Source organism: Jaculus jaculus, chromosome 5 (genome assembly GCF_020740685.1).
Source record: "Jaculus jaculus isolate mJacJac1 chromosome 5, mJacJac1.mat.Y.cur, whole genome shotgun sequence".
NCBI lineage: Eukaryota > Metazoa > Chordata > Mammalia > Rodentia > Dipodidae > Jaculus > Jaculus jaculus.
This window is the reverse complement of record NC_059106.1, coordinates 140,080,633-140,105,562: the sequence shown is the minus strand read 5'-3', so window position 1 is coordinate 140,105,562 and position 24,930 is coordinate 140,080,633. Positions and strand designations below refer to the sequence as shown.

The following is a 24,930-nucleotide window of genomic DNA, read 5'->3' as shown; positions in this document are numbered from 1 at the left end:
GGACCCTCGAGGCTGAGGGGGTGGAAGCAGCTGGGGGCGCGCCAGGGATGGTGATGGTTTAGGCGCTGTGGGGGCCTGAGAACTGGTCCAGATGGAGAAGCAAGCGGGGGCCGTGCTGGCTAGAGTCCAGCGTGCAGGGCTCTCTGAGCGGAACGTGCCTTCTTGAGTGAGGCATGAAATAGCCTCAGTCGGGTAGACTCCTCAACAGTGAAGAAAACGAGAGGCAAATCGGCAGCAGAAAGCTTCCGTCAGAATCCAACCCGTGAATGTGCAGGGCTGTTAGGCTTTATTTAAAATCGAGCCAACATCTTTCATCAACGCTCACAGTGGTGGTCCCCTGACTGCCACGTGACCACCAGACGTCACGTCACGTCACGTACACAGCACTCACACGAGTCACGCCTTCACACACAGCCAAGGTGTCACACCCTGGGAAGCTTGCTAGCCCAAGGCAGCCACTAGAAATGCACTTTTATGGCACAAATCTCCCTTAAAAACACGTCAATCGTCTTGTCATCAGTCACTGGCTCTGTCCAGTGAAGAGGGGGCAGAGCTGGTCACCAAGGCAGAGGAGTGAGGGCTGACCCAGCATGGTGACCGGGTCTCCTCGGAATGACGTGGCACTGGCCAGCACACTTCCAGGGCCTCCCTTGCTGCGGAGAGACAGAAGGGATCTGTCCCGACACCCACAGGTGGGGGCAAGCCACTGGGCTCCTGGCCTGTCATCAGGATCCTGGAGGCCCCCACAGGCCAGGATACAAATAGCTCCCTGCCCACACAGCTCCCAGTCAGCAGACAGGGCTGCTTGCTCCTATTTCTTTTCTTTTCCTTCTCTCTCTCTCTCTCTCTCTCTTTTTTTCTTTAAGGGAGAAATTTTTGGAGTAAAAGCTGACACTTTTGGGAAACTTTCTTTCTGGCTCTTCAGAGAACCGTGGCACAATGGAGGGGAGTGGAGTGGAGGGCCTTCTCTGGGCTTTCTGGTGATATTCACAGGGGTCAGAAGCAGACACCGTTCCTGACCCCACTTATGGGGGCCAGGAGAGGAGACCCTGCTCTCCCCACTACCTTGGCCTCTCCTCAGGCACAGCTCTTCAAAAGGGCCTTTCGCTGGCCAGGTCTAGGGCTGCCTGCTGACTGACAAGTGCCCTGGCCTAGGCTGAGGGGCGGGGAAGAAGGTAACTCCAAAAGAGGAAACCCAGGAGTGGCTTAACACCACATAAAGCTGGTGTAGGAAATTCACTGCAAGGCAGGACATTTCCAACCGAAGGAAGTGAGGCAGGACACTTCCCCGACCCTGTTCAAGCTTTCTTACTGGGGAACATTTTCTCGTTCTGGGGGTGCCCTGGAGGATTCCATCCTCACAGTTCAGGAGGAGGACTTCTCCCCTCCAAAGGGCTTGGTTAAAATCTACTGTGCAGTAAGCTAGGCCCGCTGGAGCCACGGAAGATGAGGACAAAGATGAGGTGTCCAGCAGCCCCGTCTCCTCTGAGGGCATGCCCTCCTGAGGGCACAGCACCCTCAGGAAGAGAGGTGGGGCAGGTCCTCTCAGAAGGGGCAGTGGCACCTGCAGGCGGCGCTCACACCTCCCCAGGTGGCCCCACGCCCGGGGAAGCCTGCCCAGCAGTTGCCCTGGCAACTGGCCTCCTCCCCAGCCAGCCTGGGGAAGCTGCAGGTGGAAGGCTGCAGGTCTGTGGGAAGCTCTGCCAGCCTGGGCTGCTTGCCAGCAGCCTCAGGTCGCCAGGGCCAGGAGCCGAGCTCCTTAGAGGGGCCAGGCCATAACATTCATCTGGATTCCAGAAAGTTCTCTTTGGGTCAGAATCGTACATCCGGAGAGTCCTGTGTGTGTGTGTGTGTGTGTGTGTGTGTGTGTGTGTGTGTGTGGTTCCTCACATTGCCTCTCCCATCCCACGCTTCTCTAGCGGTGTTAACTGACTTCCTGCGAGGCCTGCCTCCTCGGCGGGCCTCTGCGTAGGTCTCCATTCCATTCCGAGGCTGCCAGATTGGCCCAGCCGCCTTCAGAGGGAGCGCGGGAGGAGGCCGGCCGCGAGGGGCAGCAGGAGCAGCGGCATCAAGGGGGCCCCGCGGGGCGCGGCTGCGGGACAGGAAACGGGTCGTTAAGGCTGGAAGCTCCAGGCCCAGGCTTGGCGTGCACACGACTCCAGGCAGCGCTGGTCCAGCCAGCCTTCTCTTTCTACCTCATTAAAACCTTCCCTTTCCTGGTTTCTTTACATATTCATTCCTTTCCAGACTATACCACATGAATATTTATGTCGTTACCTCAGATCCTCTATGGACTGTCATGTTCAGCACTTCGGTTTATTACCCCCTTCCACTTAGGTGACACGGCCAGTGTTTCTGCCTGAGTTATCTGCAGCCTCCCTCTTGGGACCTCCTGGGGACGCTTTTCATCTTGATTTTTTGTGTGTGTGTGTGTGTTTGTTTTTGAAAACAGTAGACTCAGCTAGGCTTACAGCACCCTTCGGCTTCCTCAAGGTTTGGGGTCCAAGGGTGGAAATGATGCCAGGGGGATATGGTAAGACCCACGGTGGGGGCAACACCTGACTTCCCAGCTGGCTGGCTGACTTACCTGCGCCCGAGCACTGCTGAGACAGCATCCCTTCCAGCGCCAGCACGTAGTCAGGCCCCAGCCAGTCGAGGTAGGTGGTTTTTTCTCCAACGGGCACTGTGCGGATGGTAGCATCCTTGAAAAGCAGGTCTTGGCTGTGGTACTTGGAGGAGTCGAACATTTGGAACCCGTTCTTGTTGTGGTCATCTCCAAACAGGCTCTGGAAGCACCCAAACCAAGCACTTTTCATCTGGGTTTACAGGTGATAGGATGGGTCATGGGGCCCCCAAAGAGCAAGTGCTCTGGAGCCCCAGGACTCTGATTTGAAGTCATCGGCTTGACCCTCTGATGGGTCTCTGGTCATCTAGAGGGTGTTTGGGGAGAGATGGGCCCCGTGGCACCACCTGATACTCACATATGTCATCCCACGTGAATTCTCCAATGCAGAACTGAAGTTTGAGATTCACTAGAAGGACCCAGAGCTGAGAGACAGTAGGTGGACCCAACAAACCAAGTGTTTAGCTAGGCCTGCTAGGAATTTCTGAATCTCTTTTTTAAAGTTTTTTTTTTAATATTTTTTTGTCCATTTTTTATTTATTTATTTGAGAGTGACAGACACAGAGTGAAAGACAGATAGAGGGAGAGAGAGAGAGAATGGGTGCGCCAGGGCTTCCAGCCACTGCAAGCGAACTCCAGACGCGTGCGCCCCCTTGTGCATCTGGCTAACGTGGGACCTGGGGAACCGAGCCTCGAACCGGGGTCCTTAGGCTTCATAGGCAAGCGCTTAACTGCTAAGCCATCTCTCCAGCCCTTTTTTTAAAGTTTTTATTAGCATTTTCCATGATTATTAAAAAAAATCCCATGGTAATTCCCTCCCTCCCTACCCCCTACACTTTCCCATTTGAAATTCCATTCTCCATCATATTACCTCCTCATTACAATCATTGTAATTACATATATACAATATCAACCTATTAAGTATCCTCCTCCCTTCCTTTCTCCACCCTTTATGTCTCCTTTTCAACTTACTGGCCTCTGCTATTAAGTATTTTCATTCTCACGCAGAAGCCCAGTCATCTGTAGCTAGGATCCACATATGAGAGAGAACATGTGAATCTTTTTGACAATGTTTTCCTATCAATCTTATAGGCATCCTTTCTGACAAGCCAAACTGATCTCATTGGGAGAGCTGTTTGTTATGTTATGCGCAAAAAGAAAATTGTTGAGTTGAGGATGCCATCACGAGCCTCTGCGGTGTTCCCTGCTGGGGATCCCTGGGTTGAAAGTGCAATGGACAGTGCCAAAGAGCTAGTAAACAAGAGAAAGCAATACAAGAAGCTATACATGCAGCCAAGTGTGGTAATCCCAGTATTTAGGAAGCTGAGGCAGGAGAATTAAGAGTTTGAGGCCAATCTGAGCTATAGCTATAGACATGTGAGTAGAGGACATGTGGAGAGCATCTGTGAATGCCTGCCTTCTGTTAAGTAATAACAAAGGGGGATGGAGTAAGCAGCCATCAGTCTTTGTGGAGAGGACTTATGGGTTCTCTTGGAGCTACCAGGCTTCTCAGAAACGTGCACATTCACACAGGATTCTTCCCCACATCAGTCAGAGGGCTTGCGGTGGGGGGGGGGGGTCTTCCCCCACCTCCAGTAAGCCAATGACTCAAAGGAAATTGCTTCCAAGATAGAAGGCCTCCATGGGAGGCTGAGCAGAGTCCACACAATTTCACAGTTTAAGAACCAGACTTGGGGACCTAGTGGTGATGGCAGGTTGGAGGAGGGTAATTTCAACCCGAACCAGTGGAGCAAGGGCAGGGCTGGAGACCAGGGCCTACTCAGATAGCTTGGGTTCAAATTCTGCATGTAGGGCTGGAGAGATGGCTTAGTGGTCAAGGCGCATATGCGCCTGTGAAGCCTAAGGATCCTGGTTTGATTCTCCAGGTCCCACATAAGCCAGATGCACATGGTGGTGCATGCATCTGGAGTTCGTTGGCAGTGGCTAGAAGCCCTGGTGCGCCCTCTCTCTCTCTCCCTGTCTCTAATAAATAAATAAAAATAAAATCTTTTTAAAATTCTATATGTATTCTGGAAGTGCAGCCAATGGGGTTTGCTGACAGATGGGATGATGAGCATGAATCAGAGATGACTCCCGAGGAAACGGAGAGGCTACAAATGCTATTAAGTGACACACAGGGTTGGTGGGGGTGGTTCAACCTCGGACTTGATCAGTTGAATGTCTATTAGTAATATAAATGCGAATGTCAAGTAGGCATGTTAACTATGTTATTTTGGGGGTTAAAGGATAGAACTGAAAACAGAGCCAAAGGTATAAATTTAGGAACCATCTGCGTGTAGATTGTATTTAATAAAAGGCCAGATGAGATTAGGGAAGGTGTAGGTATAGGCAGAGAAGAAGGCTAACTCCTGAATCCCCAGGGTCCTTCTGCATTTACAGTCCAGGGAGATGAAGAAATAGCAGAGGAGTCTAGGAAGAAGAGGCCACAGAGGAGGAAGAGAGCCAGATGGGTATGGGGAGCTGGGGCCAAAAGAAATTATTTGTGTGTGTGTTTGGGTTTGTGTGTGTGTGCATGTGCGCACACGTGTGCATACAACCATACCAGGGTTTCCTGCAGCTGCAAGCAGTATGCCTGTTCAGCTTTATGTGGACAGCTGGGGAATTGAACATGGGCTGGCAGGCTTTGCAAGCAAGTGCCTTTAACTGCTGAGCCATCTTCCCAGCCCAGAACAGTGCTTCTAAGAGGAAGAATTTAAACTTTAGGAAGAGAGAGCTGGGCTGGTACTGTTGAGAGGTCAGGTACCATGAGAACTTAGAAATGACCCCCACATTCAGCAACATGGGTCACTGTGGCCTTGACATGACTATCCCTCCAGCCCCAACAAGAGCAGTTTCAGACCTGTTTGGAGTAGCTCCAGTCTTAAGAAAGGCCAGGAGAAGAATTAATAGAAACATCCCTCTGGAGGAGTCTTGAATTAAAAGGAAGTAGAGTGGGCTGGAGAGACGGCTTAGCAGTTAAGGCACTTGCCTGTGAAGCCTAAGGACCCAGGTTTGATTCCCCAGAACCCACGTAAGCCAGGTGCATATGGTGGTGGATGTATCTGGAGTCCATTTGCAATTGCTAGAGACCCTGGTGTGCCCATTCTCTCTTTGTCTCTCATAAATAAATAAAATAAGCAGGGCATGGTGGCCCACGCCTTTAATCCCAGCACTTGGGAGGAAGAGGTAGGAGGATCACCATGAGTTCAAGGCTACCCTGAGACTACATAGTAAATTCCAGGTCAGCCTGGACTAGAGTGAAACCCTATCTTATAAAAACTAACTAACTAACTAACTAACTAAATAAATAAATAAAATAAGACAATTTTTTTTTTAAGGCAATGAAGGAATACTTGCTTAGAATTGGAATGTGTGAAGGCTGAGTTTGAACCTCAACACCACAAACCAATAATAACAAGGAAGTGGGCCTGTGGTAACAAAAAGATGTGGGACCAAAAGGATTCATTTGCTTTTTGCAGATGGTGAAATACTAGCTTGCAAGTGTTGTAGGGAATGGTCCAACTGAGAAGGGAAATGAATGCCACAGTAGGTGGAAGGGGCAGTTGCTAGAGGGATGCCCTTCATTGAGCAAAAGTCATGGAATCCACACCCTACCCCAGGCCTCCTCACGTTCTCCCCACGTCCACTCCAGGTGGGGAGAAGTCTCCTGGGGGTTTGGCTCACCACTGCCACCCACCTCTACCTGATTTACCTGGGCCTTGTCCAGCAGTCCATACACGGTGAAGATGTTGGTGTCTGGATGCACCATGACGGCATGGGATGGTATCTGTGCCAGATTGCAGGCTTCAAACTGGTCCACCTCTGCCCGCGCCCCATTGGGGCACAACAGCTCATAGTCCTGCCACCGGAGCTTGGCAGCCCAGGGCTCAGGATTGTGGCCTGGAGGGACAAGATGGCAACATTTAGATGACGCCCCTGCCCTCTCCATCCTCCCAGGGCTTTGCTCTGTTACTAGGGTAACTTGCAGTCTCTGCCCAATGCGACAGCAATGAGGGCAGGCTGGGGGATTAGTGATTCCAGTTTAATGTAGCCCAGGCTGGTCTTGAACTCATGCTCCTTCTGCCTCAGCCTTCTAAGTGTTGGGATTACAGATGTGTGCAACTCCACCAGGTTTCAGAGCTCTTAAATTTGACTGCCCTCCTCAGCAAGGAATCCTATCTCTGGATTACATACTTGGACCTGGATATGGAATGAGCCCTAAAAACTGAAGTTCTCAGACTGGAGAGGTTATGACACCACCTGGGGGTGTAAGACACCCCCTGCTTGCAAAGAACCTCACTCAGTAGGTCCTGGGGGGTAGGACCAGAAATCTGCATTTTAAACCAGTACCCTGGAGATGCTGAAGCAGATGGTTGGTCTCAGACTTGCCTAGAAACTGCCTCCCTAGGGAATCACATTGTTTTTGTCTTTAGGCATTCACTTAGCACCCACCCTCCTCCCCTTTCCAGAAGGAACACCAGGTGGGTTCCAAGTAGAGCTAAAGAGAAAAAGGAAAAAACCCAGCACTCTGCCAGCCGCGGAATCTCACAGGCCTTCTCTAAGGCACACATGGCCCGGCTGGGTCTGGAACCGTGCAGAGCTAAAGGATTCACGAGGGGAGAATGGCTACCTCCCCTGGAGGATGGGCGCCAGGGCTCTGGGGACAGGTTGTTGGGGACGCAGGGCTGTGGTGGGGAGGGCACACACAGTGACCTCCAGAGTGCTGTACGGGGGAGCTGATGCTCTGGCCCCACTGCATGTCTGGCTTTGCCCTTCTGGGCTGTGTCTCTGGGGGCAGTGTGTTGGGACAGGGTGGAGACCACTGAGACCGGTTTTTGTCGTTTCAAAACTTTGGCCTTTGAAACAACAGGATAGGTGGATAATGCAAGCGCTAAGCATTGGTGACACAGCCTCCTGCCCTTAACCCCATGGCTCCTCTGCCTGAGCGGGTCACGATGCAAGTGTAGAGAGGCCCTGCGCTCTGACAGCACCTCAAATGTAGCTCTTGGGTGTCCTGGGGCTGAGTGTCTGAGCTCTCCTTCCCTAGGAGGAGTCTGGGAAAATGATGCCAAGGAACAAAACCGCTGGCCTCGGTGGTGGGGAGTGGGGGGGGGGTAGCCTTGGCATGACATGGGAGCTGCATGAGGGGTATTGACCCACTCATGACCAATGACCAGGTGCCTCAGTGAGGACTCTGCAGACAGGTACCACATGACGGGCTCTGGAGCCTGGCGTGTATTTGGGCGCTGGGGATCTGAACTCATGCTGTGCAACAGCTGATTTACCCACCTAGCCATCTCTTTAGCCTCCTGTGCTTCTGAGGGCAGAACCTTCTAGACTCAGTCTCTTACGGCTGCTGCTCTGGCTCCAAACCCAGCAAGCAACACCTGGTGCCTGAGTTGTTCTCCGGATCCGGAGCACCCTGCCCACCTGTTCCTGTGCTGGCCCAGGCCTCCCCCCCGCATGTGTACCATTTGTGTTCTCAAAGACAGTGGTGTGCTTCACGAAGGCGACGTCCCCCGCATTCTCCGCCAGGCACCTGTGGCACAAGAGGGCAGGGCAGGTGTCAGAAGGCCCGTGGCACCGCACCAGGAGGTCCTTCCACCCCGCAGTGGCCACCGAGTACCTGAAGGCTCCGCTGCAGCCGTAGTACCGCTCCTGGCTGCTGCCCACGCACTTGTTGCGCCCTTGCTCGTCCCCCACGCAGAGCGCGCACAGCCACGAAGGGTAGTTCCTGGGGTTGTTCACGGGCACGCAGCTACCATTGAAGAATTCACTCACGGCTAGGGCAGAAAGGATGCCATGAGGGACTGACTGGCAGCAGAAAGCCAGTCGGGGTGGGGGGGAATGGGCAGACTGCATCCCATCTGTCTGCGCATCAGCCTTCTCTCGAATTCTCTCAGGCACAAGGTCCTCACTATCTCATGAGCTGTTCTGTTCCTATCACAGCAGCTGCCCAGCTGTCTGGACACGGTGTCACCAAGCCTACTGTCCTGGGTGCTCCTGTGGGCATTTAGAAAAATGTGCTTATTTTCTCGGAGTTAGAGACCAGGGCAGAGGTGTGTGGCCAGTCAGCCAGGCCCTCAGTGGCCTTGGATTGTGTCCTTCACATGGGAAGAGCTGTATTCATGGCATATGGTGGGTGGCAAATGTTTCTTCTGCCCCTGCTTTAGATCCTGTGTAGAACCTTGGGCAAATGCATGCTGCTCTAGCCACTTTCCATGCCAGGTCCTGCAGATATCCAGAGGTTTCTAGAAGAAGCCACAACCCAGGCCCATGCACATACCCCTCCCTCTGCTCACTGGTGCTGCTTCCATGGTGGCTCAGTGGTGTGGGGCACCCAGAACCTTCTCAACTCAGTCTCTCCGTCTTCCATGGAGCACCCTAGAGACACCCCCCTCCCTCCTGCTGCAGGATGCACATCTCCCAGCCTTCCCATGGTGTGGGCTGTATCAAGAGGGAAGAGAGGGCTGGGCCTGGTGCTACACACCTTTAGTTCCAGCACTTGGTAGGCAGAGATAGGAGATGGTCATGAGTTCAAGGCCAACCTGAGACTACAGAGTAAAATCCAGGGCACCCTAACCTAGAGTGAAACCCTACCTGGGGGGGCGGGGAGACAACAAAAAAAACTAAAGGACTAAATTAAAAGAAAGAGACAGAGACAGAGAGAGAGAAAGAGTCCTGTTAACAGTTGTTTCTGCAAGGTCCCTGGCCCTTGAAGTTGGCAGCTTCCCCATCAAATGCCAAAGGGGCCCAGCGTCTGGGTCCCTCGGAGGGCCATACCTGTGAGCACATCACAGTCCTTGGGCCGGATGAAGCCCCTCTGGATGAGGTTACCCACAGGTACATCCCAGCCCACAGGGCTGCCAAAGCCCGGGTGGCAGGAGCGCTTGCTGCGCAGCTCGTCCAAGGTGAAGGCGTCGGAGCTGTCCCGCCTCACCACGGCGACCACGAAGTAGGAGTTGCTCCTGTCCTCCTCTGTGGGGACAGTGACATTGTGAAAGGGGTCCCTTATCAGAGCCTCGACTGTCTGCTCCCATTTCTCTGCTCGAGCTGTGATTTGTCCCATCCTGGGGCTGTGCAGGCTGGGGTGGGGTCCCAGGCCTGAGGTGCAAGGACCCCTCAGGGGACAAGTCCAGCCATGTCACCCCATTGCTGACAAGCAACCTGTGTGACTCCATTCCCTTAACACTCCTCCCCCCATATACACCCCAAAACCCCCTCACTCCTGGACGTTCCTTACACACAGGTGACATTTCTCTCGCTTCTTAGGGAAAAGCAGAGGGGCGAGGCCTGCCCCAGCATGTCCCCTGAGACAGAGATTTCTCATGGCCAAGTGGAAGACACCTCAGGCCCCGAGGTCAGCAAAGCCAAACCCAGGCCACTGAGAAGGTGGGAATGAGATGCTAAGTGGAAGACTCACTTGGCAGGGCAGGGCAGCGAGAGGCCAGGGACACCCAAAGTCACAAAGCATGTCATTGACCTGGGTTTCCAACTAAGGATGGTTTTTATATTTATTAATGGAGAATTTAAGAATGCACCATTTGGACTGGAGATATGTCACAGTGGTTAATGAACTTACCTGCAAAGCCTAAGGACCCGAGTTTGATTCCCCAGTACCCACGTAAAGCCAGATGCACAAAGGTGGCACATGTGTCTGGAGTTCATTCACAGCAGCTAGAGGCCCTGATGTGTCTGTCTGCCTGTCTCTCTTCTCTCCCTCTCTCTTTCTCTCTCTGCTTTCAAATAAATTATTACATACAAATTTTAAAAATACATAAAGAAAAATATACCATAGGAAACGATATGGTTTCTGCAAAGCTCTAAGTATTAATTCTTTGACCCTGTTAATAAATTTATACTACCTACATAAGACCATCATAATAGGAAGAAACGATCATGACATCAAAATAAAAGAGAGACTGGTTGAGAGGGGGAGGGGATATGATGGAGAATGCAGTTTCAAAGGGGAAAGTGGGGGGAGGAAGGGAATTACCATGGGATAGTGTTTACAATTATGGAAGTTGTCAATAAAAAAGAAAAAGAAATTTTCCTGACTCCTCAGAGGCATTCATTGCATAGATGAGATAACTGAGGCCTGGGGTAGAAGGGGCTTGCTTGCTTTGACAGAAGGCTCACAGAGGAGGCGCTGAGCAGGGAAACTTCTGGCCATGGCTGAGGGAGGAAGTTTGAATATTTACAAAAGTAGGGGTAGGCAATTAGCCCTAACTATACTCACCAGCATAGAGCTCCCCAGCTGCTGGGACCAGGCCATACATCTTCCCTGCCGTGTAAATGTCCTCGCCACTTAAGGTCACAGCGTCAACGTGCCCAGCCTGCATGGGCAGAGAGGGTGACTGGGCTGGGCTGGGCTGTGGGATATTCCCGGATGTCAGGATTCCTGGAGGTGGCCTCAGGGGCATGACAACCCCTTGCCACCTCTTGCTGGGGTTCTGAGCAGAGCTGGGGCAGACTTTGATGGTCTTCCCACAGGCACTGGGCAGCCCCTGGCCTTCTGCAGGTTGAATAGGAGGAGGCTCTGGCTTTGAGGCAGCTGCCCTGCCCCTCTCATCTTGCTCCCTCTGAGGTTTTTCCTTTTGGCCACAGGCATCAGGATGTTAAGGTCTCTCCTCCACACCAACCTCCCTTGCCTGGGAAGGGCAGGGAGGCCTTTCCTGAGGGGCTGTGGTCTGTACACGGAGACCTCTCTATCTGTTCCCAATGCCACCCACCTGAGGAATCAGGAAAACCCAGGGTCCAAGGCTAGCCACCTATGAGGACAGCAGGAGCGCCCCCCCTCCCTGCAGACCTCTAGCCCTCTGCATCCCAGCCTTAATGTCTGGTCAGGGGGGTCAGGAGAACAGAGCTGAACAGGACCTGGGCAAGAGTCATGGTTTTAGCTGTGGGTGGTGAGTGGATTAGTGGTTCCAACTTAGGTAAAGTGGCAAGCATTTAGGAAAAAGACTAACGTTGAGTACCATAGCAGCATTAAGTGTTGCTGTGTCTATTCCTCTATATACAGGATGTGTACTTTTCACATTTTCCTGTTGGAAAGAGGATTTGTGCACTAGCTTTGTATTTACGAACATGGGCTGCTTTCAAAACCATCTAGCAAAGAAACAATGGTGTTGATGTCAACCCGCCACCACAGCACACAGGGGAAACTGAGGTTCAGAAAGGAGAAATGGCTTGTCTGGGCCCGAGGTCTGATCCACCCCACTGTGCCCTTTCCTCCCCCCACTTCTCTGTGGGCTGTCACAGGATAGATCCTCATTCCTCTGCCCCACAGGGGCGGGTGCTGAGGACCGTCCTGGGCCCCACCACCACCTCCCTGCTGGAGGGACCGCTCTGGCAAACCTGAATCTGCTCCATGCAGTGCTTGCGGGATTCGGCCGACACACACTGGATCTCTGGCTTGAGTCTCTGCCGGCTGAAGGCCACGGCCATGTCTCCACACTTCTGGATCTCGGGTGTGGACAGCACACACCAGCGCAGGTAGCGGGGCAGCCCTGGGTGGTGTTGCGCACGGGGGCTGGTACTCCCGAGGGAAGCCCTTTGAGTCAGACCTCAGGGAAATTCTGGGTCTCTCTCTTGTTAGCCACGTGGTCAGGGTATGTTGTTTAACCATCTAATTCTACCTCTCCATACGGAAAGGCATTAACTGTCTCCTTCACTGGGCTGTAACATGCTTGAGGCTGACTGTGGCTAATGTGTACCCAATTCAGTTTGGCATGGCTATAGATGGAGGATACAAGGGAGGAGCCTGAGCCAGGACTGGGCTTATAGGGTAGAGCAGGGGAGTGAGAGGTTGTAGAGGGAAAATGCACAGGACTCAAAGGTCCTAAGGTAGCTCTGATGGCCTGGACCCCAGTCCCTGGAGCGCAACTGCAGAAGCGCTTCTTCCCAAACCCCCGCGTGGAAGAGAAGTGACAGATTCCCACAGAGGCCACAAAGCACAAGGGCAGGGCCTTGCTTAGGCCGCAGGTCTGCGTCCAGCCCACAGTGTCCTTTCCTCCTTTGCAGGCTTGTCACAGGACGCATCCTCTTCCCACTGTGCTGCGCAGGCACGGGTGGTAAGGACCATCCGGGACATTACCCTGGCTATCTCCATAGAGGCTCCTGCCATGCTGTGGCATACAGGGCTGGAGCTGGTGGGAACAGGGACAAGAAGACTCACGGTGGGGGTCACAGAGCAGACCCTTCATGGCGTGCAGGTACTCGTGGCCAAGCCAGGCCTCGTAGGTCTGGGTGGCGATGGGCACGAGCTCTGAGGTGGAGTCCTTGAAGAGCAGGTTCTTCTGCCCATAGGCCTCAGAGCTGAACATCTGGAAGCTGCTGCCCTCATGGCTGAACAGACGCTGCATGCCAAGGGTGGGTGCAGGGAGGTGAGGGTGCTGCCAGGTCTCTGCCCTCCCTCTCCAGTTCAGTCACCCTTGCCTCCCTCCCACGACCTCGGGCCAGGTGCCTGCTCTGGCCCATCTTCCACAGTGCCTCCCCTGGCACGCTCTGTCCAGTCTCTAGCTGGCCTTCCTTGCCACACCCTGCTGTTTGGACACAGGCCTGGGTTTGGATGGTTCTGAGCACCAGCAATGACTGGGCAGGGGCTGTGTGCATGGGGCAAAGCCAGCTAACAGGATACCCTCGAGCAGTCAGGAGCATACCACTGTCACAGTCGGAGTCTCCGCCAGACCCTCTTTGCCACAGTTAATTAATGGCACATGTGTCATTCTTTTTGAAAAGTATTTATTTATGTGTATGCGCACATGCGCATGTGTTTGCACGTGCACACGTGCCAGGGTCTCTTGCCTCTGCAAATGGAAACCCTTTCATATGGGCTGCTGGGGAACTGAGCCCTGCCAAGTGGGTTTTACAAGCCTCTTTAACCACTGAGCCATCTCCCCGGGCCCCACAGCTGTCGTTCTGTTTATTTGCGCACAGGTTCAGGAAGTGGTCTGCAGTGCCACAAGGAGGGGCTTCGTCCATGGGCTCCGAGACTCCCGGTGTTCCCACCACAGTGCCAGCTTGCACCGTGATCCTCCATTCACACTAACCTGACCGATGCTCCCAGCTGGGTCCGTGGCACAGCGGAGTTTCTGGTCCTGTCCCTCCTGACCCCAGCCCTGAGCTCCCACCTTCGGAGCAGTATCTGGGATCTTTGAGGGGTGCAGCACCCCATCTCACCTGGCCTTCATTGAGCAAGCGGAAGATGAGGCCCCCGTCGGTGTCGGCCCGGACCACCACAGCATGAGCTGGCACCCGGGCTAGGTGACACTGTCTCCACTCGGTGACGTCAGCACGGCTGCCGTCCCTGCACAGCAGCTGAAAGTCCTTTGATAGCAGTGTCTGGCCCCAGGAAGGCAGGGTCTTCCCTGGAAGATGTGGAGGTGGTGGGCAGCCCCCGTCCTCACAGAGTGTGGGAGGGGTGGCTGGGAACCTGGAAGACTCATCACAGCTCTGTGGTGGAGCGGACAGGATGGGTGGCTCCCTGTACTGCCTGGTTTCTTAGGCTTTCTACTTCCCTCCAACCTCTGTCAGTAAGATGAGCTTGAGGAAGCTGAAAATATTGTCAGAGGTATAAGTAATGGTTACCTATTAAGGATAAGATGAGTGAGAAAATGGGAGGTGCTTAGCATGAGAGAATGTACCAAAGAAGGAAGAGAGCAGGGGGACAGGGGGGGGGGAGCAGGGGTACAGTAGAAACACACCTGACAGAATCTACCCAGAACCGCAGCCCAGACAGCAAGGGGTAACTCCCCAAGCTTTGCCCACCATGCCAACTATTACCAGTTTGCTACATTCCCCTAAGGCCTTTTTCCTAACTGATTTTCATTTTCATTTTTTTTCCTAATCTTTTTTTTTTTTTTTTTTTTTTGGTTTTCTGAGGTAGGGTCTCACGCTAGCTCAGGCTGACCTGGAATTCACTATGTAGTCTCAGGATAGCCTTGAACTCACAGCGATCCTCCTATCTCTGCCTCCCAAGTGCTTAGATTAAAGACATGTGCCACCACGCCCGGCTCTAATCATTTTTAACATAGTTAAGTACATAACTAATAGGTAATTCTGCATCCAACTTTTAAACAACATATTTCTATATTTTCTCTTCTATGAGAAACTTTCCATAAAATGTATACATTTTTAAATAGAAAAACAAGATTTTGTCTGGAAAATGAAATGATCGCCAACAAAGAGGACTACTCTGAACAGTAATTTTTGTTTGTTTTTGTTTTTTTAGGTAGGGTCTCACTCTCACCCGGCTGACCTGGAATTCACTATGTAGTCTGAGGCTGGCTTTGAACTCACAGTGATCTTCTACCTCTGCCTCCCGAGTGCTGGGATTAAAGGCGTGCGCCACCATACCTGGCTTTGTTTGTTGTTGGTTTTTTTTTTTTTTTGATGGGGCGGGGGGTTTCTAAACAGTAATATTAAGGACTGGGATGAAACCACAGATGGCCCTACAAAACAATCCTTTTATGTCGTTTGAGTGGAACCTTTGCTGGAAAATAGGATGACAGAGATAAACTGTATAATCATGAAAACTTTCTTTTTGAAGCTATTTTCAACCCCCCCCCCCAGAACTCCAGCCAGGTCATTTGAAATAGGCCTACGATAGTTTGTAGCACTCTTCAGCATTACTCAGTGTAGTTTCACCACACCACCCCAAGTTTGCTCTATTTTTAAACAGTTGCCAAACTTTGGACAGATCCTGGCAAGTCACCTGCCTTCCTAAGAGCCAAACATGTCATCCAGGCACTTCTATTTCCCACTCTTGATTTTTGGCAGTGAGGGACAAAGCCTTATCACTTCACTACTTTACAGACTCATTTCACCTCCCCTTTTTTTGTTCTTAACCTTTTTGCATAAAGATATTCCCTAAAACATTACTTCCTTAGATTACCACCAACATTTAAAGACACCTGATTTGAACTCAATACACTGTCTCTGCCTCCCAAATTCTCCTATGCTTGACTCATCTTGGGGCTGATACCCGGAGTAGTTTGGGTTTATAGGACTGTCCTGCCCTGAAGACAACTCGATGTACCTCATCCTTGTTGCATCTTTCCATTCTTAAATCTAGCTCATGTCTGCCTGCAAGAAGCTCGGACTACTCGATGGGCTTTTTGATTTAAAGGGTAATGATCAGGGCTGAAGAGATGGCTTAATGGTTAAGTGCTTGCCTGTGAAGCCTAAGGACCCTGGTTCGAGGCTCAATTCCCCAGAACCCACGTTAGCCAGATGCACAAGGGGGTGCACCATCTGGAGTTCATTTGCAGCGGCTGGAGGCCCAGGTGTGTGCATTCTGTCTCTCTGTCACTCTCAAATAAATAAATAAAAGTGAAAAAAGTATTTTAAAGGGTAATAATTAGCATATGAAAGCACTCCAGTAACCCCAGCACTTGGGAGGCTGAGGCAGGAGGTTACCCCTGGCTGGCCTTGAACTTGTAGCAATTCTCCTGCCGTAGACTTCCAAGTGCTGGTATTATAGGCATGTGTTACCATGCCTAGCTGCAACTTTTCTAAGCCTCAATTATTTCAAAAATTTAAACAACCATGTAATATACCAACCCATATTCAATAAGACCCTGCCCAGCGAGGAGCAAGGCTTTCTCAGGTGACAGGAGTGAGTATCAGGAAAGGACAGCCCACGGGGTCTAGTGTGAGATGCCAGAGACAGACGCGATGCCGCCCACAAGCTTGATCAGAGCCTAGAGAGCCCTGGCTCACTGCTGCTCAGAGCAGCTGGAACCCTACAGGTGAGATCCACCTCTTGTTCTGCAGATGGGGGAGCTACAGTTCAAAGACTGGGGGTCCTGTCTAAGTCACCCTGAGACTCAGCATGGCACTGAACCAGGGCATCTGCTACCATCTGGGCATCCCTCCCTGCACCGGCCTGCTTGCCCCACTCACCATCCGTGTTCTCCAGCACTGTGCTGTGCTTTACAAAGGCCACATCGCCTGCCCCTTCTGCCAGGCACCTGCGCAGGACACCGCATAAGCCTCGGTGGGACCGAGCCCCGCCCCCAGCCCTGGGTTCCACCATCCGCCACTCCGGAAGTCTGGCTGAGGCTGCGGAGGGTGACGTGGAGTGGGGGGGGGGGGCTCACATTTCGCAGTCCTACAGCTCAAACCCCTGGCTTGCTGACTGTGTGGCTTCCTAGCCCTATAATCTATCATAAGGATAAAAAGGACTCCACAAGGCTACTGTGGGGATGCGGTGCCTTACAATCAGCCCAGAACCCACACAGCTGCACTTGGGCTGTTGTCCATGGACCACACGCCCTTAAAGATGATCTGCTCTGAGGCAGGGGACTGGGCTTACACAACATATCAGAATGTCCTGAGGGGACGAGACTTCGCCTGTCATGTATTCTCTATGTCACTCCGTAAATATGGGAGGCAGGTCAGGCAGGGTCTGCTGCTGCGCAAAAGGGCTACTTGGGCCCCATAATCAGAGAATAAGCAGAGACTGGGGTGGGGCGGGGTGGGGCATGGAGAGAGTGCTGAGACCTCTTGGGGACCAAATCAGAACGTCTAGATAGCCAGAGACACAGAGAGACGGTGAGGACTGTTTCTTCCCTCTGTGGATTGGTGGTGAGAGGGCTCGGGAGGCCCCCCATGCAGACAGAGGGAACAGGTCCCCGAGACTCCCTCTTGGGTGCAAGGAAGGCTGATTCAAAGTACTAGCTAAAACCCGTGGCAGAGAGGGGCCAGGTCATGTGTCTCACGCACTTCCCTGCCCACTGCCCTCCCTGTAGACATTTTCTCCCAGAGCCCTCCCTTTTCTAAATACACCCAACGTGTTGACTCTGTGAGCAAACCTAACCTGGCACCTTCCGGTATTATGTTTACAAACTAGACAGGGCCCAGTTCTGTATAAAGGATGCTTTGATGCCCGTGCAGCCCACATGTACCTCCCCACCCAGGGGGACAGAATCCTCCCTGCAGAGCAGCTTGGCCACCCGGCTGCCCACAGTCCCTTCCCAGCACACTCACCGGAAGGCCCCGCTGTAGTCGTAGTACCTCTCCAGGGGGCTCTTGTCACACACACCCTGTCCAGAGGTGTCACCCCGGCAGAGGCGACAGAGGGACTCCGAGTAGCTGGTCTCTCCAGCCCCAGGAACACAACTGCCCCCGAAGTACTCACTGACGGCTGTGGGAAGGAGCAGGAAGGTCACCGAGAGGCTCGGTCAGACCCCAAACCTGTAGGGCTGCTTCAGCGTTAAGAGAAGACAAGTGAGGGCGCAGCCTACAGGCAAGACTGCTGATGTTTAAAAGTGGCTCCGGGAATTGTGCCATTTCCTCACAAAGGTCTGAACATGACAATGGAATACCAACTGGATTATTCTCAAGACCCAATCAATGATGCACAGTGAATGAAGGGAGTATTTTCCAGTGGGACAGGTGACAGTCCCAAAATACAGTGAGGAACAAATAGTTGTTCCGTGTGGAAGGAAGATGTCCCCACCACCCGAGTGGACTCATTCTAGACACATCACTCATTCTGGGAGCAGATCCTTCAGAAATATGCCACTTGACTGGCAAGCCAGCCGCCCCTGGTCACCCCCTGAGAGGCTGTGACTCGCAGGCTCTCTGGGTGGTGTGGTTCTGATGGTGGCCATTTGGGAGCTTGCTGGGTCCAAATGAGCAGCTTGTCTAAGCAGGGGTTTCTGACCTGTAAAGCTAAGTACCTGTGTCTAGACAGAGACCCCACCCCCACACGACCCCACCAGGACCTTATCAGGTGATCACTCCTCCGCTGTGGTTGGTCCCTGCGCCTGGCTGAGCTGCGTGAGACATGGTGGTGCTCAAACCAGCTAACCAGAAACTCAAATGGAGGGCCACAACCTGGGCTGACCAGCAGCGTGGAGAGAGTGCAAGGTCCCCACAAGCTGTGGGACTTTGCTGATCTTAAGGGGGCACAGAATAAAGGTGAGGCCCAAGGGTTCCCTAGAGAAAGGGGAAGCTGGAGCAGAGGGGTGCGCCCAGGGGTCACATGCCCAGCCTGAAGTCCTCACCTCTGAGCACATCGCAGCCCATCACGGAGAGGTGGCCGCTCTCGATCAGGTAGCCGATAGGCACGTTCCAGCCCACCGTCCTGTTGATGCCTGTGTGGCAGGACTTCACGCCTTTCATGGTGTTGATGGTCACATTGGAGTTCCTCCTGACCACAGCCACGGCGTAATAGGAGGTCCCAACCTCTGGAAGAGGAGAGGCAAGGAGTGAGAGGTTGCAAGGCGGGTGGCATGGTGTGTGTGTGTACACATTGATGTGTGTGTGTACACACTGATGTGTGTGTGTACACATTGATGTGTGTGTACACACTGATGTGTGTGTGATCTTCTGTCACCAGGAGAGTGAAAAGGCAGGGTGTGCACCTTATCATGATAAAAGACCCAGCCATACCCCAGCCTCATGAGGGAGATGTTATCCTGAGATAATACTTCACTCATTCAACTGTTCCCCCAGTTTCCTTCCCAAGCCAGCTGGCTGTAGCTAGATCGGCATGTGCACATGTCAGGGTTGCTGCCGAAGTAGCTGGAAAAGCTTTGGCTTCCAAAAGCAGAGGCCTTTAGGAGCACTCGGAGGTTTGAGGGAAGTGTGTTGTGATTATGGACAGGAGATGGCTGGGGAGCAGGGCAGGGGCTCCTTGCAGTGGGAAAAGTCACGATAGGGTGCTGAGAGGCTGGGGGCAGAGAAAAACAGAGAGCAAGCTAGCAATGTGGCCTCCAGCCACGACAGTGACTGGCTCAGGAACGCATGTGGTGTCACAACAGCCTCACAGAAGATTATAGTAGACCCAGTCCAGGGTCCGGAAGTGGTCTATAAGGGCTTATTCAGAAAAGACCCCGATGAGACCTATGTGGACTCATCAGGCAGCCTTTTTGTCCACCTGCCCCCAACCAGCACAGTACGTGTGGGGGGCGTGGGACACCCTTGATTAGGGTAGGTCCCAGAAAATAGAGCCGGTGCTCTTGGCAGCGATGTCCAGTGCCATCTTTAACCCGTCCCCCCTCTCCGTGTTCATGGAGGCATCAAGATCTCCTTTGCCTAGGACTGTTGTTGGGGTCACCACCAGCCCCCAGCACCTCCAGCTTTCTTTGGTAGGCTTCCTCGTACCTCTTTTTCATGGCCTTTCCTTTTCTTCCCAGCACCCAGCTCACGAGGAGCTGGGGGTCTTGGGGTGTGGTCGCCCTCTGCCTCTGACCTGCTCACTAGTCTGTGCTCGTGACCGCGTGCTCAGTTAACCAGAGAGGGGCAGCTGTGCTCGGGGTTGAGAAGCAGGGCTGTTCGTGGCCTTTGAGGGGGAAGCTGCGGGTCAGTAGGGCTGGGGTGTGTCCTGTGCCAGGGGACAGTCCTCAATTCAACTAGCAGTCAATCACGGCCTTCTAGTCTACAGAGTACTACAGCGTGGAAAAGACTAGGATTAGGTCCAGCCCAAGGCTTGGCTAAGCAGAGGGCAAGGCCTTGGCGAGGATGGGAGGAGCACTGCCCGGAGGACGCGGAGGACACAGCGGTTGCAGGGACTGACTGAGGAGGGACACGGAGGGCGGGTCGGGGTAGAGGTGCATCTGGAGAGAGGCATGGAGATGAGGAGAGGTGCTGCCGTGCGTTTCTGGGTCTCATCTACTGTCCTTGGCTCTGTCGCCACCCCCACAGGCTGCTTCTGACTGGGGCACTGAAGGCTGTGCTTGGCCAGGCATCTTGGTCACCAGGCACCTGCACACTGCCCAGGTACAGGGCAGTCCCTCAGTAAGGGCCCAAGGGCGCTGATGGTTGCAGATTCAATCAGCTCAGTGTGTCTCTGGCTTTCAGCTCTCCTGGGGGTTTCAAAAAAGACCTAGGGGATTAGCAGAGGGTTTGTCTGCCTGGGGCTTCAGTAATGTTCTGTGGACAAGGGTACTGACCATCTTGGGGGCTGCAGGGTCACCAGGCCAAGGGGAGCTGACTTCTGGGCAGGGACCACATGGGACCCCTTACCTTGATCATACACCTCTCCCACCACTGGCTTCAGGCCGTGCTCCTTCCCGGCCTCATAAATGGCTCCTCCGTCTAGAGTGATGGCATCAGCTTCCTGGGCCTGGCAAAGGGGGGGGGGGTCATCCCAGCCTGGCCATGGACCCACTCAGCAAGGATTCAGTGTACTCACAGGCAGCCCAGAGCCCCTTAAGAAGCCCTGGAGGTCTATCCCAAGCCCTTCATCTAGCCCAGCAGCCCTGCTCTGGCCCTGTCCCAAGAGCCCAGCCCCGTCCTCCTTTATCAGCTCAAGTACTCACTTTCCTTTACCAAATATGCTGTTTTAAAATATTGATTACTGGGCTGGATAGATGGCTTAGCGGTTAAGGTGCTTGTCTGCAAATCCTAAGGATCCATGTTCCATTCCCCAGTATCCACATAAGCCAGATGCCTAGGGTGGTATGTGTCTGGGGTTTGTTTATGCCCATTCTCTCTCTCTCTCTCCCTCTCTCTCTCTCTCTCTCTCTCTCTCTCTCTCTCTCTCTCTCTCTCAGTTCCTCTTTCTCTCACAGTCTTTCAAATATATAAAAATATTAATCTTTCAAGATCATAGTAGACATGCACAGTGGAGAAAATCAGGTCATGACAATGAGTTGTAAGAAAGAGCAAGTCCGGGGCTGGAGAGATGGCTTAGCGGTTAAGCGCTTGCCTGTGAAACCTAAGGACCCCGGTTCGAGGCTCGGTTCCCCAGGTCCCACGTTAGCCAGATGCACAAGGGGGCGCACGCGTCTGGAGTTCGTTTGCAGAGGCTGGAAGCCCTGGCGCGCCCATTCTCTCTCTCCCTCTATCTGTCTTTCTCGCTGTGTCTGTCGCTCTCAAATAAATAAATAAATAAATAAATAAAAATTAAAAAAAAGAAAGAAAGAGCAAGTCCCCTGATGCTCACGGTCTTGTCCTTACTCCTGACCAGGTTCTCCCTCCAAGATGGTCATGCAGATTGAATCCCAGAAATACCCTAATTGACCTTTTCCCTTTTCTTCCTTCCTTCCTTTCTCTTCCTTCTTTGCTTCCTTTCTTCTTTCTCCTTCCTTCCTTCCTTCCTCCCCCTTTCTCTCCTTCTTTCTTTCTTTCTTTCTTTCTTTCTTTCTTTCTTTCTTTCTTTCTTTCTTTCTTTCTTTAAGGTCTTTACTTGAGAGAGAAAGAATAGACGTACCAGGGCCTCTAGCCACTGCAAGGAATGAACGAACTTCAGACACATGAGCCCCCTTGTGCATCTGGCTTTATGTGGGTACTGGAGAACTGAACCAGGGTCTTTAGGCTTTGCAGGCAAGCACATCAACTGCTGAGCCATCTCTCCAGCCCTCCCTTGTCATGGGGCCCATGGGTTGAACTATTGTCCAGGGCAATTGGCATCTGCCCTCACAAGGGAGCCAGAGCCAGGCCTTGCTCCCTCAAGACCTGGTTGATGAGATCTTAGGGGCTTCCCAGGGGCTGAGCTGCAAGGAAGCCCTGAGTCTTCTTGTTCACATGGGTGAGTCAGGGTTCTGGGGACACAAGGCAGAGTCTCTGTGCAAGTATGGGAGGGGCTTTGGAAGCTCCTGGGAGGATGTGACAGTGGAGGATGGGTATTGGACAAACTGTGGGGTGACGGAGAACAGATCGAGCTTCAGGTGGGTGTGGTGTGAGGCTCGAGGATGAGGGGAGAAGCTGGGATGCATGCCTTCCTCATCCTGTCCTGAAGCTGAAGGCGGTTATCGTCAGTGTAGCGGGTATCCCAGTACTCAGACCTTTTACCTGCCACTTACCCACCCAGGTCCCAGGTCTCAGTTCCTTCCTCCCAAATCATACAAGCCTCATTCGGGAAAACTCCACGGCAAAGTGAGTGACCACCATGGGCCATGAGCAGCCACTGTCCCCTTCTTCAGTTCCCCACGGGTGAGTGGATGATACCTGACAGGGGCCTGTGCAGGGAAAACCCCGCTTCCCAGACCTCTTTCTCCACTGGTGCCCATCTGGATAGTGGCCCTCCTGCCTAGCAGGAAACAGACTGGCTCTTGTTGCCGCGAAACAGGAGATCCTATTGCCTAGTCCTGGCAGAGGGATGCCGTCCCCTTTCCCAGTGAATGAGGCTGTTGTGTGCTCCTCCTGAGTCACAGGCCTCTTGTCTGGGCCCAAGGCAGGGAGCAGGCGGAAGGGAGAGGCCTCACCGTGATGAGTTGGATGCAGTGGTCAGCAGAAGTGCCCTGGATGCAGAGGAGGGAGGGCTGGACCTGGGCTTCCTGGAAGGCCTTGCTCATGTCGTTGCATTTCTGCTGCTCCGGGTCGGAGGTAGTGCACCACCGCACCTCCATCCCGTTGAGCACTGTGGGACAGGGCAGAGGCTCAGTCCCTCTCCAGCTGCCCAGAGCCCCTGGACCGCCATGGAGGTTGGCTCCAGCAGCCCTGTGTGGCCCCTTCAGCCAGTATGTCTAGTCTCCTGGGCACAGGTTTGCACTCCCATGGAAGGGGAGTGAGGCACAGAAGCAGAGCCAAGCTGTGCTCGTGAGCATGCTGGCCAGGGACATGGCTATTGGCAGGTGGGTGGCTCAGAACCTGGCTCATCACAGAGGAGGGGAAGGTCTGTGGGGCAGGGTTCAGCTTGAGGAGGAAGGCACACTGGCCAGGACTTCCTAAGTTTCTGCCCCCACTCTTATCCCTGCCCCACCTTCAGGCCTCTAAAAAGAAACGCTGGCCCTCCCTCCGCCCAGTCCCTGGACTCTCCTCATAAACTGGGACATGTGACTGAGAGGAGGTGGCAGAAGGTGGGATGCCCTTGAGAAGCCTTGTGCTCTGCCCTCCCCAGTGGGCATAGTGGCAGATCCCTGCCAAGGGGAGGTGAAATATCCAGACGAGACTGAGGAGTCAGTAGGCGGGATTCAAGTTCTTGCCCCATCAGCTGGACAGACATCTTATTGGACCATTCTGGGACTCCCCCCACCTTTCAGATTAAAACAGACAGAAACCTCACTTCTGGTGTTGGAAGTCAGCTTATATACAGAGCCATATAACACTGGTCTTCAGAAGATTTCACTTGGGCCCCATGATCTGACCAAGTCAGAGTTGTAAAGAACTGGGGGAGGATGCGGGTACAATCCCGGGGGACAGTCCACTGCGCTCCTCTGGGGGTTCGGAGACCCTAAGCCCCTCAGCTCTGCAGCTGCCAGCCCTGGGCCAAGATACACGTGCATCGGGGAAGTACCATCCTCATGCAGAGCGGTACTGGGGACCACAGTCACTGCGTTTCGGGATCTTGCTTCACGTCGCCCCATCAGGGCTCCAACTTTATTGGGTGGAGACCCACCCTTTGCCCCCTCCCATGACATCTGTGAGGCTTGTGCCCTCTTTTTTTTAATATAGTTTTTTTGAGATAAGGTCTCGCTCTAGCCCAGGCTGACCTGGGATTCGTTATGTAGTCTCAGGGTGGCCTCAGACTCACTGCGACCCTCCTACCTCTGCCTCCCAAGTGCTGGGATTAAAGGCGTGCTCCACCACGCCCGGCCCTTGTGCCCTCTTAATATTCTCCAACCTTCTTCTCCCTGAGGGCTCCCGCATCCTTCATGCCCACAGGACCAGCCACTCCCGGGACCTCCTCCCTATACCCACCCACCTGCCTGCAGCCGTGGCCACAGCCTCCAAGAAGCCTCGGGAGGAGAGGAGGAGGTCGCGGTCCCCTGAAGCCAGTGCTAGTTCCCTGTGCGGTCCGCACCCTCCGCCTTGTCCCGCTCCCGCTCTCACCGGTGCGCAGGCCCAGGAGCAGGGCCAGGAGCAGCCGCGGAGCCGCGCTCGGGCCCCGCATGGCGCAGTCTCGGGCTGGCTGGGCTCAGGTCGGGTCCCCGTGGATCTGGCTGTGGCAAGGGGCCTGTCCCTCCTTCCGTCCTCACCCGGCACGCGGCTATTTGAGCGCGGCCTGGGCGGTGTCCACGCCCCTGGGCGCGCCCCTCTCCCTCCACCCCCCTAAGGCTGGACACCTGGGCTGACCCGCGTGGCCTCGGCCTTGGCTCTGGCGCCGCCTGCTGGAGCTTCGGCCGGACACCCCCCCCTCCCGCACCCCAACACACACACACTAGATCCCAGCTTTTCTCCCCTCAACAATCCAGACCCCTCCGGGCCTCCGCGACCCCAGGGTCTCATTCCACTGGAGAGGGAGCCGTTCCGATCTGGAAGGATGAGGCCAGGCGCCCAGCGCCAGACGTGCAGCGAAGCTGGAGGCCTCTTCCCGCCCAATGTGGAGCATCTGGACATGATGCCAGCCTGGCGGGAGAACTGGCAGGGAGGGCCCACAGTGCCAGACAGGGAAGACGTTAGGCGCCCGGCTA

At 53.7% G+C, this 24,930-nt stretch overlaps 1 protein-coding gene across 1 annotated transcript; it reads right to left on the bottom strand.

The window, feature by feature from the left end:
- Nucleotides 1-243: 243 nt before the first annotated feature.
- Nucleotides 244-24,476, bottom strand: Meltf (melanotransferrin). Its single transcript, XM_004654360.2, has 16 exons — nucleotides 24,350-24,476; nucleotides 22,783-22,937; nucleotides 20,600-20,699; nucleotides 18,637-18,819; nucleotides 17,615-17,771; nucleotides 16,529-16,596; nucleotides 13,805-13,992; nucleotides 12,801-12,981; nucleotides 11,981-12,132; nucleotides 10,863-10,959; nucleotides 9,407-9,601; nucleotides 8,250-8,406; nucleotides 8,095-8,162; nucleotides 6,336-6,523; nucleotides 2,588-2,786; nucleotides 244-2,092 (listed from the first exon to the last, which is right to left on the bottom strand). The coding sequence occupies exons 1-16, from the start codon at nucleotides 24,408-24,410 to the stop codon at nucleotides 2,016-2,018; spliced, it is 2,226 nt and encodes a 741-aa protein (XP_004654417.1). The 5' UTR covers nucleotides 24,411-24,476; the 3' UTR covers nucleotides 244-2,015.
- Nucleotides 24,477-24,930: the final 454 nt, after the last annotated feature.

What these genes read in the sequence shown, in the direction of transcription:
- Meltf (XM_004654360.2), bottom strand. Translation starts at nt 24,410, where the DNA reads ATGCGGGGCCCGAGCGCGGCTCCGCGGCTGCTCCTGGCCCTGCTCCTG. An exon ending in GGGAGAGGTGTATGATCAAG is followed by an intron (nt 18,820 to 20,599) that starts GTAAGGGGTCCC and finishes CTCCTCTTCCAG; the next exon opens with AGGTTGGGACCTCCTATTAC. An exon ending in AGCTGGGGAGCTCTATGCTG is followed by an intron (nt 9,602 to 10,862) that starts GTGAGTATAGTT and finishes CTGTCCCCACAG; the next exon opens with AGGAGGACAGGAGCAACTCC.